Source organism: Penicillium hordei, assembly GCF_028827395.1.
Source record: "Penicillium hordei strain IBT 12815 chromosome Unknown utg000003l_segment0_segment0, whole genome shotgun sequence".
Lineage (NCBI taxonomy): Eukaryota > Fungi > Ascomycota > Eurotiomycetes > Eurotiales > Aspergillaceae > Penicillium > Penicillium hordei.
The window spans coordinates 2,389,129-2,404,549 of record NW_026623144.1 but is presented as its reverse complement, the minus strand read 5'-3'; the positions used below and the strand labels follow the sequence as shown (position 1 = coordinate 2,404,549).

The 15,421-nt window shown below is 46.8% G+C and overlaps 7 protein-coding genes across 7 annotated transcripts; 4 read left to right on the top strand and 3 right to left on the bottom strand.

The window, feature by feature from the left end:
• Positions 1-1,258: 1,258 nt before the first annotated feature.
• N7537_006142 (uncharacterized protein) lies at positions 1,259-2,113 on the top strand (the record flags this gene model as incomplete). The annotated part of the gene is made up of 3 exons (XM_056897199.1): positions 1,259-1,790; positions 1,841-1,865; positions 1,921-2,113. 3 exons carry the CDS (start codon positions 1,259-1,261, stop codon positions 2,111-2,113), a joined length of 750 nt encoding a protein of 249 aa, XP_056752984.1.
• Positions 2,114-2,855: 742 nt separating this feature from the next.
• N7537_006141 (uncharacterized protein) lies at positions 2,856-3,607 on the top strand (the record flags this gene model as incomplete). The annotated part of the gene is made up of 3 exons (XM_056897198.1): positions 2,856-2,961; positions 3,063-3,374; positions 3,426-3,607. 3 exons carry the CDS (start codon positions 2,856-2,858, stop codon positions 3,605-3,607), a joined length of 600 nt encoding a protein of 199 aa, XP_056752983.1.
• Positions 3,608-4,294: 687 nt separating this feature from the next.
• Positions 4,295-4,933, bottom strand: N7537_006140 (uncharacterized protein; the record flags this gene model as incomplete). The annotated part of the gene is made up of 1 exon (XM_056897197.1): positions 4,295-4,933. The coding sequence occupies one exon, from the start codon at positions 4,931-4,933 to the stop codon at positions 4,295-4,297; it is 639 nt and encodes a 212-aa protein (XP_056752982.1).
• A 2,157-nt stretch (positions 4,934-7,090) lies between these two features.
• Positions 7,091-8,692, top strand: N7537_006139 (amidohydrolase; the record flags this gene model as incomplete). The annotated part of the gene is made up of 1 exon (XM_056897196.1): positions 7,091-8,692. One exon carries the CDS (start codon positions 7,091-7,093, stop codon positions 8,690-8,692), a length of 1,602 nt encoding a protein of 533 aa, XP_056752981.1.
• A 337-nt stretch (positions 8,693-9,029) lies between these two features.
• N7537_006138 (uncharacterized protein) lies at positions 9,030-9,474 on the bottom strand (the record flags this gene model as incomplete). The annotated part of the gene is made up of 3 exons (XM_056897195.1): positions 9,030-9,097; positions 9,162-9,259; positions 9,332-9,474. 3 exons carry the CDS (start codon positions 9,472-9,474, stop codon positions 9,030-9,032), a joined length of 309 nt encoding a protein of 102 aa, XP_056752980.1.
• A 554-nt stretch (positions 9,475-10,028) lies between these two features.
• N7537_006137 (uncharacterized protein) lies at positions 10,029-10,776 on the bottom strand (the record flags this gene model as incomplete). The annotated part of the gene is given in 3 exon segments (XM_056897194.1): positions 10,029-10,353; positions 10,368-10,407; positions 10,422-10,776. Coding segments are annotated over 3 exon segments (720 nt in total), but the record flags the coding sequence as incomplete, so codon positions are not given.
• Positions 10,777-11,969: 1,193 nt separating this feature from the next.
• N7537_006136 (uncharacterized protein) lies at positions 11,970-13,554 on the top strand (the record flags this gene model as incomplete). Its single annotated transcript, XM_056897193.1, has 2 exons — positions 11,970-12,018; positions 12,077-13,554. The coding sequence occupies 2 exons, from the start codon at positions 11,970-11,972 to the stop codon at positions 13,552-13,554; spliced, it is 1,527 nt and encodes a 508-aa protein (XP_056752978.1).
• Positions 13,555-15,421: the final 1,867 nt, after the last annotated feature.

Sequence of the window (15,421 nt, the reverse complement as noted above, 5' to 3'; positions counted from 1 at the left end):
TCAATTTGGCCCTTTACTTTAAGTGCAATTTTCCGGGCCCTCTGTCCAAGTTATTATCAGAACATTTAAAAAAAAACTATCTCTCCTATCTTTCTCCTATCTTTGATCCTGTCTTTGATCCTGTCTTTCTCTCGTCGACGTTCCACCTGGCCAAGCCATTCATCTATGTAGTTCTCAGCAAGCAATCTTGAAATCACATATGTAACCCTTACCCCTCAACGCCCCCACTCATGTTTCCATGCGTGGAGGTTTCATATCAGTCACTCACTACCTAGGTACAGTTGCTTGTCTACTTCCTTCGACAGTCTGGTCACGCTCACTGTTAGTGCCTTTCCTTCCACATACATTATAGTCAACTTTAGTACCTTAGTCCCTCTCTGTTGAATATAAATCTCAGCAATCTGCTTCTTCGTTCAATCACCATGAACTAATATAGATGCAGTCACCCTTCTACGCCGTCATTTAAAGAAATGCAAACGCAACCCTGACTAATCCTGGGCTTGTATGCTTACACCGTATGAGGCACCGAAATACTTTTTCAACTCCCTACGCAGCAGTATAAAGGTCAGGCTTCAACCCGATGCCCGAATGCCTTGCTTTAGAATATCAGCAAAATTAAGATACCTTAATCGCCATTACATATGCCTTCATAATTAAAGTACCCTAATTCTGGTAGGTTTATAGGGTTGCAACCATATAAAGCTTTTTACACCATACAAATCTATATATCTCTAGTTTAAAGGTGGTACATACTATCCTTCGCCGTGTAGAAGTCCCTTTTCTATTGATTTGAATCCTGACCTGTATACCGCTGCATAACCCCCGCCACCGCTTCGTTCACACGGTCAGCGACAGCTCGCACCTTAAGACCAATGCTGTCTCCATGCAGTTCTTGGATTTAACGTTATCAACAAAGCTCTACTATTCGTCGGGGACTACTACAATGCTTACAGTTTCTTGCTCATGGATGGTATTAAACGCTCCATGCTCCTACAATAATTTAATGTTTCAATATACCCATGCATTCCGACTTCTCTTGCTCTGTAGAAATCTCTTGAATAACCCGCGTGTTCGATTATATGCCACCGAAATGTATCCACTTTTTGAGTAGCCGCGCGTAGTATGGTTATTATCCTTACTTCCTCAATTGTTCCCACGTTCACTTCTAGTCCTCTTGGCTCATCTAATCTATTCACTATTCTGAACATTATTCCGGCATTCCAGGTACACGGTTATTTGTTTCACGCGCTGAATAAATATGGATGACCGCCATCATTTTACCCAGATCCCTGACCAGGGTACGGTTCCTGGTGTCTCGTCTCGTGAAACTGAAATGACCCTCAATCCATACATTTCATTGCAGTACGACATTGAGGAGGCGCACAAGAAGTTCATCCAATATGCCGAGATCATTGCTCAAGGCGACCCCTTGGCACTCAAGGTCGGTGACTTGGTCTTCTACTCCGAAGTAGAAAGAACAGCCGCTAGACTATTCGGACAGCGACGCCCACGCATGATTGAATGCACTACGGATAGACCAATCCAATGGACTGAGGTCTTTCTTCAGCCGCTGGGGCCGGGAGATTTCCAACAACAAGAGAACGGAACGTACCAGTGCCGCATCCGGGGGACTTTAATCGAGGTTTCCGAGGCGAACTACACTCAAATCATCACCGGCGTTCCTGGACGACTTTTGCAGCCATCGCAAAACTTGTCGAGTGAGGAGAACGAGAGGCGCGTTTGGCTCATTCTCAGCTCCTACCTACAGCAGACACGACAGAACCTCCAATGTAAGTCTCAGCGCGGATTATCCTTCCTCATCAGATGACGTTGCTCTAAGCAATGCCATTGATTGCGCGCGCAACGTGCGTGATAATGTCACCTCAATGGAGGTTCACCCAGGAAATTCTGTGAATCCAGTGAGGGCGAGAGTTCTAATACCGGGTTAGTTGCACATCACCCATTTTCGGCGAATCGTCGGGCGATCAATGGCAGATCCGGCCTCACTTCCGGCAATACTTCTGATAGAATCCGCCTCTGGTTGATGGACGTCGAGGTTCTCAGTACTACAGACGACGATGCTGAATCAACTGGATCCGACATCCCTTACTAGGGAGATCCCAAGCAGCCACCCGCTGCAACTGATAGCGTCCCATGGTTAAAACAGACGCCAATCTAAGAGATACCGAGCGGAATCCATTCTCAGTGGATCTGGAAACAAGTCTATGGTACTGAGCCCACTTACTCCACTTTGATTATGAAAATGTACTGACAATTGCTTATAGGCAGCATATGCTTGCTCGGATCGAGACAGGTGGTCACTCTATGGGGTAGGAGCACGATGAGCGGAGGATATCTATGAGATGAAACGGGATTTGGGGGATTTGGGGAGGAAATGGGATAGGATGGCTAGTAATTGGGAGGGTTGGCTGGGATCTGGGGGATTCCAATGCACTCACTATTAACGAGAAACCGAGGAAACGAGGAAATTTTGCATTATGGGCAGTCATTACCGGTATTTCAACGATTTCGTATTCTTACAAAGCTCGCGAATTCACGCATAACATACTATCTATCAGATTCAATAAGAGTGTGACCGCCTATGCTTCTTCCTACGAGTATACATAATTAGTAGCAAACTCCAGTGTCTTTCTTGTATTGTATACCCCGCAAATACTTAAACTTCTCTATTGATATCGAGGCTGACTTGTTCCCTCTCGACACTCCATCGACTCACTCTTTATCGCATCCACAACGCGTCTCAATTTCGGAACAAAAGCATTCTATCATCTTCCCTCTTTCTCTTCTATGCCTGATTGGCCTTTCGGGTTGCCGCACAAGCAGTTACTACCATCATGACGAACAACAAGGGTATCGGTGTTGACAGGGTCGAAGCATTGCAGGAAACCCGAGATAGAGCCAATGACTCAATCGAATCAGCCAACTGTTTCCTCGAGGGTAGTAAGTCGTCGGCCTCGGGTTCTAATAATGATCTTGTATCCGCACTCAACAAGTTCTTCGGTGGTCCTCCTTTGTGCTTGATCCTCCCTGGTTCCATTGAGAGCTCTACCAGACCTTGGAAGAACAAGAGACTGTGCAGGGGCCCGTTCAATATTCCAAACGCCCATACGCCATAGTAACTTGGAAGGATGTACTTTCTGAAGCAACAACCTCAGGTCAGTTCGAGCGCCAGGGAAATGGTATATACTGGTGTCGTGTTAAGGGGAGTGTGGTTGAGATGTCTACGGAGGATTACCATTTCATCGCATTGGGCTACCCGCAACGCATGATGCAGCCTTCATACTTGTCTTGGGCACAGAAAGAAAAAGGTACTGCTGGGGCAGTGATAAAACAAGAAGTCCGCGCTGCCAATGGTGAGTTTTCAGTGTGCCTTAAGCAGTTATCTAAATACTAATATTAAACAGCAGCCATAGAAACGATCAACAGCGCCGCGCCCGACCCAACCAGAAGCTCAATTGCATCAGATATCTTACATCGATCGGAGAAAAGCACCATGATGACATACCAGGCTGAGATATCCCGGCTGCGCGCTAATCGGAGAGGGTCTGGTTTCCAGTCTCGGCGCAATCAGGGTTTCTTGGCTTGAGAACCCGTTTTAGTCGAAACCCCAGTTCTATCAGAAGACGCCCCGATCAAACCTGACATCCCCACCCACATTGATAATGGCAGCGTAGGAAGCACGGTTGCCCAGGAACAGTCCCAGTCTGAAACAAGTACTTCTGGAAACAAATACAAACATCCAACTACTCAGGGCTACCGAAAGGATGTTTTCATTCCCTGGACCCTCTCCTCGAAAAAGGGAAAGAAAAGGGACCGCACTCCTTCTGATTCTATGTGAGTCCATGATGGAAGTCTGAGATCGGGCCCGGGGCTCCTGGATTATCAGGAGTCAACTGTGATTCCGTTGGTATCCAGGCCCGCAACAAGCCAGTCGATACCTCACAGGCAGGGTGAAAGGAGGAATGAAATGCTCGAATTGCGCAGTGGGGGGGGTGGTACTACTTGGCCAAATACATGCATGTGAAACTGCCACCCCGTACTGTACCTACTGTAAGATTCATAATCACAATGAAAGTGTACTCAAAAGCAATGGCGCAGTCGTATTGACAAAATTAGGTTGTAAGTACATAAGGTATGAGCTCGCCATCGGGGCTCGATGGTTCGTTAAAAACATGGAAACTAAAGAGTCATTTTATAACGACCGTATACAACAAATAGGAAAAAGACCCACGAATCTACCGCAGATGTTTTAAGAATGTCCAATGTTCCATTCTTACAGGGCGAGGGCAAGTCCCAGAACACCAGCGGCGCCAGCAAGGCTTATAGCAATACCAGTAGGAGCGGCACCACCATCAGCAGTTGTAGATGCAGCAGATCCGGACGCTGATACCGAAGCCGAGGACGAAGCAGCGTCCGAGCCAGTGGCAGTGGAGGAAGATGAATCCGTGGCAGAAGTAGAATCGGTAGATGAAGTGTCAGAGCTAGAGGCACCAGAGCTAGAAGCGCCAGAGCTAGAAGCGCCAGAACTTGAAGCACCGGTAGAGGTTGCAGAGGCAGTGTTGGGGCTAGAGCTACTGCCACCGGAGCTGGTGATCTCGGCAGAAATGGACGAGGCGAAGGAAGGATAGTAGTCCTCAACGGCAGTGGTGACGTATTCCTTCACGCTGTCGGGAAGACTGCTGTACCAGGTTGGCCAGGAGTTAGAAACGATGCCTTGTTCGACTTGGGAGAGGAAAGCGGCGGTGTTGGTAGCTTCGGCCCAGAATGAGGTTGGGACCGCGGTTGCGAGAACAACAGCAATGGATGGGGGAATGATATCCGAAAGAATATCTTCTGCAGATTCGCTGGTGTCGGCCGGGGCGGCGATGGCCATGCTGGCGAATAGGAGGGCTGTGAAAGACTTGTACTGCATGGTGGCGGTTGGAGCAAGTATATACTTCGAGTATAAGACGGAGAAGATGAAATGGAGGTGAAGAGGTGTTTGTAGGTTAATTGAGGAATTGCAAGAACAAAAGAGAAAAAGAACTAGTATCTGGGGGCTTTATGCTTAAATACGCCCAATGTGTTGTCATAAACCCTGGAAGGTATCGTGAGGCTAGGGCTCTAGCGGCATAGCCCGAGTGAGCCCATCGCGCTATGTTCCCGGGTTCCACCATCAACAGCCAATCGGGGCCTCGTCGCCCCCAAAAGTTGTCGATCAAGTGGGAGAAGGCGCACCTGGGGATTGTCGTCGCGCAATCCTTCGCCCTACAATATCGAGTGTTGGGGGTTTGGTCCACATCCTGCTACGAAATTACCCGACACTGTACAATCAAGAACGAAGCTGCCAGAGGTTATGTGATGCCCCTCTTTTCTTCCGCTCTCAAAACTCATACAAGTCATGATGTTCCGCTGGCGCTTGGTACTGCAGTCGTGAGTTGAAGGTTCGGCGTTCTATCCGATTGCCAAGCCCTAAGACTGCATTACGCACGCCTTCTTTGCACGCCTGTTCATCATTGGGGTTGGAGGCTCTTGGACATTTATATGACATCATTTTCTGGGGGCGGGAAAACTTTACTTGGAAATAATCATTGCTGCCTTTGTTTGCACAGCGTTTGACTGGTGATTTGGAAGGTGGTGTTATCCCCACCTGGTCTTGTGCATGGGGTTGTCGGTGCGACCCGAGGGTTCAATGAGATGACATATTATTATTGAATCTATAATAAGTTTGTGCACTGCCCACGCAAACATATCGCTGATCATCATCCGTGGCAAGTCATTAGCACAAAGTATCGAACAAGGGCTACAAAATACACAGCCCTCGAGCCCATATTATTTATGTTAGGTAAAAGGTAATATATACCTGCAGTGAGATTCCAATGGAAGCGAATCGGCCTACAGCAATGCCTTAAGTTGGGTCTGTTTGAGTGCTCTTTAACGGACACCCGCAGTGCTTGGAATATTCATATAACCAGGATGTGTACGTACTTTTATTCTCGGCATTCGTAATGATCATGGACTAATTCAACCCGACGGTCAGCATATTGGATTAAGGATGACGGTTAATCATGTTCACCGATTGATCACATTTTATACATGCTTGCATAGATATATAGGAGATACCATATATATATATATCTCGCATCAAATGTACTGACTGTATTAAAGCAGCAATTAGGCGTAAGCTATCAAACTCCATATAGAACATTCATTTGAGTGACGCATCAAACACTGTTTCAACTGGTAAAGAAACATGAAGATAGTGAGTCCCGCGGTCAAAGAGTGTTGCCCTTCACCGTCAGACCAAGGCTACTACGGCCCCACTTGATATGTTCAGACCAGGGTTTTTTTGTTGGCAATTTCCCCCCTCCATTAGTGATATACTAGAGAAATTGAATAATAGGAGAAACTTTCGAAGCATCACATTGTTGAAAAAAAAAGAAGAAAAACAAAATAAAACATACTGGGTATTAGCCGGTGTGAGTGATTAAAATAGTTATAGAAATAAAATCTAAGGACAAAAAAGAAATCTCTCCCTCGGGGAATCGAACCCCGGTCTCCCGCGCTTATCGGTGTTAATGACAAGCGGAAATCATCACCACTAGACCAAGGAAGATGTGACGGTCGAGTTACTGCTCGACCACTTGGCTGGTTGATGACAAAACAGTGAAGCAAGTGATCCAAGTTATTGTTGAACCTCGAAAATTGGAGGTTGTGAACTCAACATTGGAAACCACTGTCGAATGAATACATTGGATACTAGACATACCATACAAAAGTGTATACAGTTAGTCATCGAGATCTGGCCAGCTTGTTAAAATAGCCTCGTTTGTCTTTTTAGAGTTGTCAATATCGGTCTATACCATACATCGTTCATACACCAGCTTTCTGTCAACACCCCCTCTCCTATCGTCCAATCACCATGCAGTTTAATGGCCGGTCCTTCCGAGCAATATTGTTCTCAAATGGAAAGTCCTGGAGAAGTCCGGGTCTAAGAGTTGAGAATTCCGATTTCCCATGATATAAATACTTCAGAAATAGCCGTATTCTTCTTTGCAAGGGCCTAAGAATAACAAAAAAACTAGGAACCATGACATACGTTTTCAAAAATGGGCGCATCCTCATGCCGTCCCAAGCCTCGAATAACGACGGGAACTTTGCTGAGAGCATGATCATCGAGAATGACAAGATCTCTCATGTTGGCTGTCTCGATGGAATAACCATCCCAGAAAATGCAAATGTCATTGACCTGGAAGATCGTACTGTCATTCCAGGCTTCATCGATGCCCATGTACACATTCTTCAGTACGGACACTCATTGCGCAAAGCCAACCTCATCGAATGTACCTCCCTCGATCAAATCCGCGCGGCCATCAAATCTTACGCCGAGGCCAATCCATCTCTTCCGCGCATATTATGCAGAGGCTGGATCCAATCATCTACCAATGGAGTTGCACTAGCAAGTATGCTGGATGGTATCGACCCACGTCCCATCTTTATTGACTCCTTCGACCTCCACTCCATGTGGTGCAGCGAAGCTGCTCTTGATGAGATGGGGGCTCATACAGCTCCCGATCTTCCCGGTGGAACCATCCACCGGGATGAAAATGGAAGAGCTTCAGGCCTACTTGACGAATCAGCTACTTTGAACCTTGCATGGCCTTTCCTAGAAAGTTGTACCTCCACAGAAGACAAACTGAGAGCGTTGGACACTGCAATTGCTGCATACACCGCTGCCGGGTATACCGGACTAGTGGATATGGCTATGGAAGAAGGAAGCTGGGAGATTCTGAATCTCTATCGTCGCGATCATACCATCCCATTCCACATCGGCGTGCACTGGCTCGTCCCCTTCTCAGCGGATCAAAACGCCAACTTCAAACACGTAGATCGAGCAATCGAGTTACACACCCAATGCAACGAGCCCGATTTCCGCGTCCTCGGAATAAAGCTCATCTGCGATGGCGTTGTCGACGGATGCACCGCCGCTCTCCTCCAACCGTACACTGGTAAATCCGACCCCGTCGACCCAATCTGGCCAGAGAATATGCTACAAGAAGTAGTCCAGCGCGCAGACTCAGCAGGACTCCAATGTGCAATGCATGCGATAGGCGACAAAACCATCCACCAAGCAATCAATGTGCTGTCGAGAGTCGGCACGCCAGGCCGAAGACACAGAATCGAACACCTGGAGCTGACAACCTCGGAAGACGCCAAGCGACTCGGTCAGCTGGGTATCACGGCCTCAATCCAGCCCGTGCACTCGGATCCTTTGCTTCTCAAGGCCTGGCCTGGCCTCGTGGGCCCCGAGCGGTGTAAGCGCGCATTTGCGTACAAGGACTTCCTAGATGGGGGTGCTCCGATTGCTATTGGAACGGATGCACCTACTGCGGCTCACTTTCCTTTCCCCAATCTTTACAATGCTACTACCAGGCGCTCGGCGCTTGAGACCGAGACTGATGCTACTGTAAATGTGCATTTCAGGCTGGGGTTGGCCGAGGCGGCTACTGCTGCTACGGCTGGTGCAGCTTATGCGCGATTTGCTGAATCTTGGACTGGAAGTTTGCGAAGCGGATTATATGCGGATTTTTTGGTTGTTGATATGAAGTGGATGCCAGAGTCATTGCTTGAGGCGCGTGTCTGCCAGACTTGGTATCGGGGAAAGAAGGTTTTTGATTTGCATAGTGATTGACAGTGGTGGCCTACAGGCTCCGAAGTAGATAGAAGAATACAAGGATATACAAAGAAATTAGAATTGCTTTTTGTACTTCTTATGACGTTGGGTTGTACTTCTATGCGGGTTAGACATGACGATGACATCACCAGTACACACTTTTGCCTCACGAAGCGATTTGAGGCCATCACAATGTACAATTTACAGGACACAAGTAAAATGTATAGCATAGATTCACATTTTTAATTTACACCTTATCATTGCTTCATGAAGGCATCACGCCTAGTTCCGATCCAAGTCTTCCCTCTGAACCTTCTAGCGTAGTCCAGGGTCCAACAAAGTATATGAAGACTGATTACTCTTCAAGTTGTTCCGGGTGCGCTTGGAGCCCACGGTCGGTACTTAGATCAGAGAGGAAGGAATCTGATGCTCGTTAGTACATGTGATATAATACCAAAATTGTAGGCCGGGCGTAACGAAGACATACTGTGATCGACATCTTGCGAAGAACGGCGCTCTGTGTTCTTGTGAACACCCTCCACGGCATGTTGGTGTGCAAGCTCAGAGCACATGGCGCGGGAAGATCTGTTTTATTTGAATCGATTAGCTGCCGTATATACTTCAAGGCAAACTTGCAAGGTTGAGATCTAAACGCACGGGGCAACATCTCTGTCCACCAGGAGGTCCTCCTGCTTGACATTGGATTGGTCTTGATGTTGATCCTCCATACTTCCCAAAGAGCTGCGGCGCTTTTGATAATTGGGATCCAGGGGGTTGTGATCTCTGTCGGTTTTGACCATGTTTGAGCGTAATAGACTGTGTGTGTAGTGGTGGCAAATCAAGGGTTGGATATGTGTGAAGTGTTGAAAAGCAAGTTCACTTGAAAATGTGGCGGAAACTAAGAGAAAATAAACTATTTATCTTATGTTTAAATGCGGGGAGTCTTCGATGTCATATGTTGGGAGTGGCAAACATATGATATAAACACTTCTTGTCAACCTATCAGAGCCATCTTGCTCCTGGTATTGAACAATAAATGTCGTCTATTCTAACCATGGAATAAAGAAACAGAAAAGGGGAATATTTAGTATGATACTCACGCAAAGCTAACTTGAGCGTCACGAAAGGCGAGATAGTTAATTATAGCCAAATAGTTATGAGGTCAAATGCTCGTCAATGAATGGCACGATGGCAAAATTAGTGATATCATGGTCTTTTCGACTGTCTTTGGGACTCTGGAATAAAACGGTAAGGGGAGGAGAGAGGTGCAAAATATAGATGTAGTGATCCTCTTTGGATTATCGTCCATCCACATATTTCCCCCTATGCTCTACTCCAGCTTCCGGCAGGGACATCATTGCACCATCACATCCTCATATCTATTCCTGTTCTTCTGATTGAGCCTTCTTGCATAATTTCCTTTCTCTCGTTTACTTTCAGCAGAGGATTTTCCTACGTGTTGACTTACTATCATGTCCGAACCATTGGAGACAGACCCCAAGGCTTCCAGGTCTCGATGGAAAGTAGTAACACTCAGTTTCCAGGAATTAGACATATCAGCGCCATCTCTTAGCAATGAAAGTCTTTTCGCTAATTCTTCCACAAAAGCAACACTCCGGTGGCGGCCCTCCTCACAACACACAGTCACAACAAGTGAGATATTGGGTTTCTGGTGAGTACTGGTTGTCGTTACTCATTGCCATGACTTTTTGGTTCTCTGAAAGAACTAGCCCCTTGGAGTAATCACAAGATGTCTTTAGTGAGTTGACTATCCCACCCTGTGTTCTTTCAAGGAAACTTCCCACGATTTCATTTTTCAGAAATTCCTTCCGTAGCCGAGGCGACAGCCCAGTTGTCATGATACGTAGATTTCGCGGTGGATTTAGAAGATGGCGAATATTATAACACAACAGAATTGAGTTCTGTTCCTGAATTTCTGGTGTTGCCAATGGGCCATTGCCACGACCGAATGAGTAGAGTGAGACAGTGATTGATGGGCGTCCCGACGATTCCGGTTTGCTGGCTGCCCACCGGGAAAACCATTGTAAGTTGAGCCGAATGATGATTTTTATCTCGTAATCTATTCTGGCCTCCGAAATCTGCCTGGTTGATGTTAACGTGTCCGTTTGTCGAAATAATCTAGATACATGCAAACAGGGAAGCAGTTGCCTAAACAAGAAAAAAGGCTAGTACCTATTAGGCAATGAAATGCGATCGCTGGAATGCAATCGATCCGCAACAAACAGCGGTTTGGCAGCAGAGCTCAGATCCGAATTCAGAGGATCGAGATTGATTTTGATGATTGGAATATTCAATAGATATCGAAATTGGACCTTGAGAGTTTACGACTCACATGCGGCTGAAGGGAACGTCAAGTGCTATTAATAGGCTTATGATTTTATAGAAGAGTAGCCAATTTGAACAGTAGGGATTTGGGTAGTACGTTAGAAGGTGACTGACGACTATTGAATCGGATATCAAACTCGAACAAAGATCTAGTAGTCATTTGAAGAGCCACAATTTTACCAAAAACGCTCTGATTGATAGTGATTAAAGTAAATTAAGCCATTCTCTTGGCCTCATAAGGTGAGCCATCAGACCCCACCACGTCTTGGCTGCTTGATACAGCCTAGGTACATGATAGAACGAATAGATATTCGATATTGAAGCTGCGATATCGCTAAACGCGGAATGATAGATGACGACTAGAGCAAAAGATCGTCTTCTAGGCCCGATCGACGAAAATCGTCTAGCTCAAGGTAGGGTAAGCCGAATTTGATTCGCCTCGGGATGAATCCCACCGGGTTGACAAAGCCAATGTGGGGTATAGAAGTAGATCATTTAGCTAATACCTTCATCTAAGCACATGAACAGAAGAGCCGGTCAAAGCAACATCATTGACCAACCACATTGTGTGTAGTTGAAATCGACCCTGGGAAATAGCGTCACTAGTCCTAAAGCGGCTATTGTCTGGAGAACTGAGCCTGTGGTGGGGAGAGGATCACTCTGTTCGGATCCCAAGTTGAGATGGCGCGTACATAATTTTTTCTCGTCGTATATGGGAAGGGTTTAAATATAGCTGGAATTCTTTGTTTTCTGAAAGTCTAAGCTCGAAGAAATCAGCTTGTTGTTTGCCACTACGATCTATACCAAATCTTTGAAGTGAAAAATTACATCATACCTTCAAGTTCGGTTCACTCCGGATCACCACGCGGAAGAGAACCACAAAGACGACCAGAATTTGTGAATCAAAACTAGTCTTGAAGAGGTTTGTTGAATCGTGGGTGGGATCGGAATGGTGTTCGCACGTGGTGATGTCTCCGGCCATGATGATCAGACAATAGGTAAACCCAGAACAACACCAGCAACCGACGTCCAGAATATTGACTAACAGCAACACAGATCATCAAGACCCCAGCAAAGATGTAACAATTGTGTCCTGGGATGGACCCCGAGATCCCGGAAACCCATATAACTGGTCTCTGTGCGAGAAATGGCTTCTCACAGGCCTCGCCGTGTTCGCCACCTTCATGACCATGATCAACGGCACAATCATCACAGTAGCTCACGATCCGATGAATGAGTTCTTTAACATTTCAGACGCCAATTTCCCCCACTCATACTGGCCCGTTACATCATGGGCCCTTGGAGGCGGTTGTTTCTCCCTGCTGGTCCTCCCGCTCATGGAGGATTTTGGTGTGCGATGGGTGTTCCTGGGCACGTACATGGCTTTCCTCTGTTTTGTTGTGCCCCAGGCCGTGGCGCAGAATTTTTACACGTTGGTCATAACGAGGTTCTTTGCCGGAGGTTGCGTCTCAATCTTAGCCAATACCTCTGGCACGGTTATTGGGAATGTCTGGGACACGGAGCGAAATCGGAACGTCCCTGTCAGTCTTTTTATCGTTGCATACCTGTCAGGTAGTAGCATTGGACCTGTCATTGGGGCTGCTATCTACCAGGCTCTCACGTGGAGATGGATTGGCTATATCCAGCTCATGTGGTATGGTGCTTTCTTCCCTCTATACTTCTTCTTGTTTAAGGAGTGTCGTGGGATTGCAATCCTAGGACAGCGGGCTAAGGCTCTACGTCATGAGGGTAAGAACGCTTATACCCAGCATGAAATCGACACACAAGGGCAGTCGATTTTGAGCATCGTGGGCCACAGTGCGAGCAGGCCTCTTTTCATGTTCTTCACCGAGTCAGTCGTGTTTGTGTCGACACTATGGTCCGCCTTTACCGTCGGTACATTGTATCTATTCACTCAATCAGTTGAGCAGGTATTTGCAGAGTTGTATGGCTGGACACCAGCACAAGCTGGATACGTCCAAGCAGCAGTAGTGATTGGAGAGCTTCTGGGATGGGTGATTACACTGTTCTCAGGCAAACTTTACTTCGACTCGGCACCCCGCAACAAAGAAATCCCCGGTACGCCAATCCCCGAGGCCCGGCTCTATCTCGCTATTTTGGGCGGAATATTCGGTATTTCTGGTGGTATGTTCACATACGCCTGGACGTCATACCCCGATTTTCCGTGGATCGCACCGGCCGTTGGCCTCGCCATGGTAGGGGCCGGTAGCGTCATTGTTGTGACGGGAATCTCGGACTACGTGGTCGACGCTTACAGCAAATACGCGGGCAGTTGTATGGGTATCATTGCCACTGGCGAGAATACCCTAGCGGCGTTCCTGCCTCTAGCTACTATGAGCATGTATTCTTATCTTGGTCTTGAGTGGGCTAGTACGGTACTAGGCTTTATTGCGTTGACTCTATCTTTTGCCCCGATATTGGTACTTATCTGGGGCAAGAATATCCGAGCACGGAGTCCGTTCATGAAGGAAGCCATGGTGGAGAAGAGGAGGAAAAGCATTGACTCTGTTTGACCGGGCTTGCTCTGTATATAAACTGCTTCAAAAGACATTGCACATATCAAGACTTTAGAAGAATATGTTTGCTATCTTCACTAGATATTTTCTCCTATCTCTATCTCCGTTCAACCTTTCCCCTGATCCACGTGAACACGTAGGTCAAGACCATCTGGTGCTCTGGGTAGTTCCCGAAAGCTCCCTGATTCACGTGGAGAAGTAATCACGACCATGCTGTACCTTTGTGCTCCAGAGAGTTCCCCAAAGGCTTGGCCATGCGACTTTGAAAACTCATGTTTCACTTTATTCTAATATAAGAACTAAATCTAAAACACCATTCTCGCCTCATGAACTCTCTCTATGAGCAAGAACACATGGAGACCGAGTGAATTCAATTAGATTGTAAATTGAATGCCAAGAAACGAGTGGATCTCAATTGTACGCAAAATATCAACATAGTTTGAATCAGGGGGAATTCTCATCGGACTCGAAAACCTGGAAAACGCCGGAGATATTCCAGATTGAGGGTTAGATCAGGGATAGGGATACGACGCTAACCCGAAGTGAACTCTCCCCCTTAACCTCCACACCCATGTGTTTCTCCCACGTGTATTGTCCCAAGGCTGTTCGAGGCAAGGTGATTATTGCCGATTAACGTGGGTTTTCTATATCTGTTACACATACCGACCAACTGAAAAAAAGGAAGAAGATAAACAACTCCACAAACAACACTACTCCATTGCAACCAACGATCCAACGACCAGGCTAGGAGTAATAGCCGGATTACTCCATTAGTCCTGCTCCTCTTTCAAGAGCAGGGGGTTAGGCAGGCTAAACCGCATCCCCTGTTCCTCGACAAGTCGTCGACCGACACATCTTTCCGCATGCAGTTCCTTGCATGAGAAGAGGAGTAATGCCCCCACGTTTCCTGCAACGGCTCAACCGTCGAAATTCTAGATCGTTTCAGGGCGGACGATCAAACGTCTCTGCAAGGTGCCCTGTGCGATGGCCTGACTCATGTACTCCGTGCTGAATTTACAATGTATCTCTGCCGAGAATAGTATCTGGTAGTTTCCCGAGGGGCCGTGAAAACCTGGTCAAAGTTGAAACCTCTAGCTAGAGTCTATATTGATGAGGTCTATACGAGGATTGTGGATTTGGACATTTCTCGGGCCCGATCTGGTACGGCCGGCTCCGCTGAGCTGGGCACTAGCCATACATGTTCCTCTTGGTTCTCCTTCTGTATCCGTTCATTTTTGCTTCGATGGTTGATAGGGGTGGTTCTGGGGCGAACTACTCCATAGTCAAGATCTAACTAGGGTAATTGTTCAACCGAGTTGTTGTTTTTGGGGGTTTCTTTTGGGTTTTTTTGGTTCGAGGATGAGACATTCTGACAAATAGATATGTACGCTGATCTGATAGCGATGATCTCCGTGGATGGAGATAACATGATTGTACAAGATTCTATCTACTCCGTACGGAGTGAGTCCTTGTCCGTTAGGCACATGGCTGTGCAACCACCTCGGAGTTGGACCAAGCTCTTTTACGCTATCGATATTATTGAAAATTCTGATTAGGAGACCGTCCATATACGAGCTATAGCCTACCGAGTCCACATGCTGTGGAGTGTATCCAGTGCCCAGTTTGGAATTTTGCCCTATTTCCCACTCTCTGGGCAGGTTCGGGTACCTGTTAACCATGTGGTCTGGAACTTTACCCATCTTATTTGCGAAATGGCTGGCTGGGGTAAAGTGGAACAGTCATAGAGAGGTACACAAATACATGTCTATTTGTTGGTTTGCATAGTATATGTAGAAAGTACCCAGGTACAAGGTTTGTACAATTGATAGATAGTACTAACTAACTTCCTTGTAAGGGGTACTCG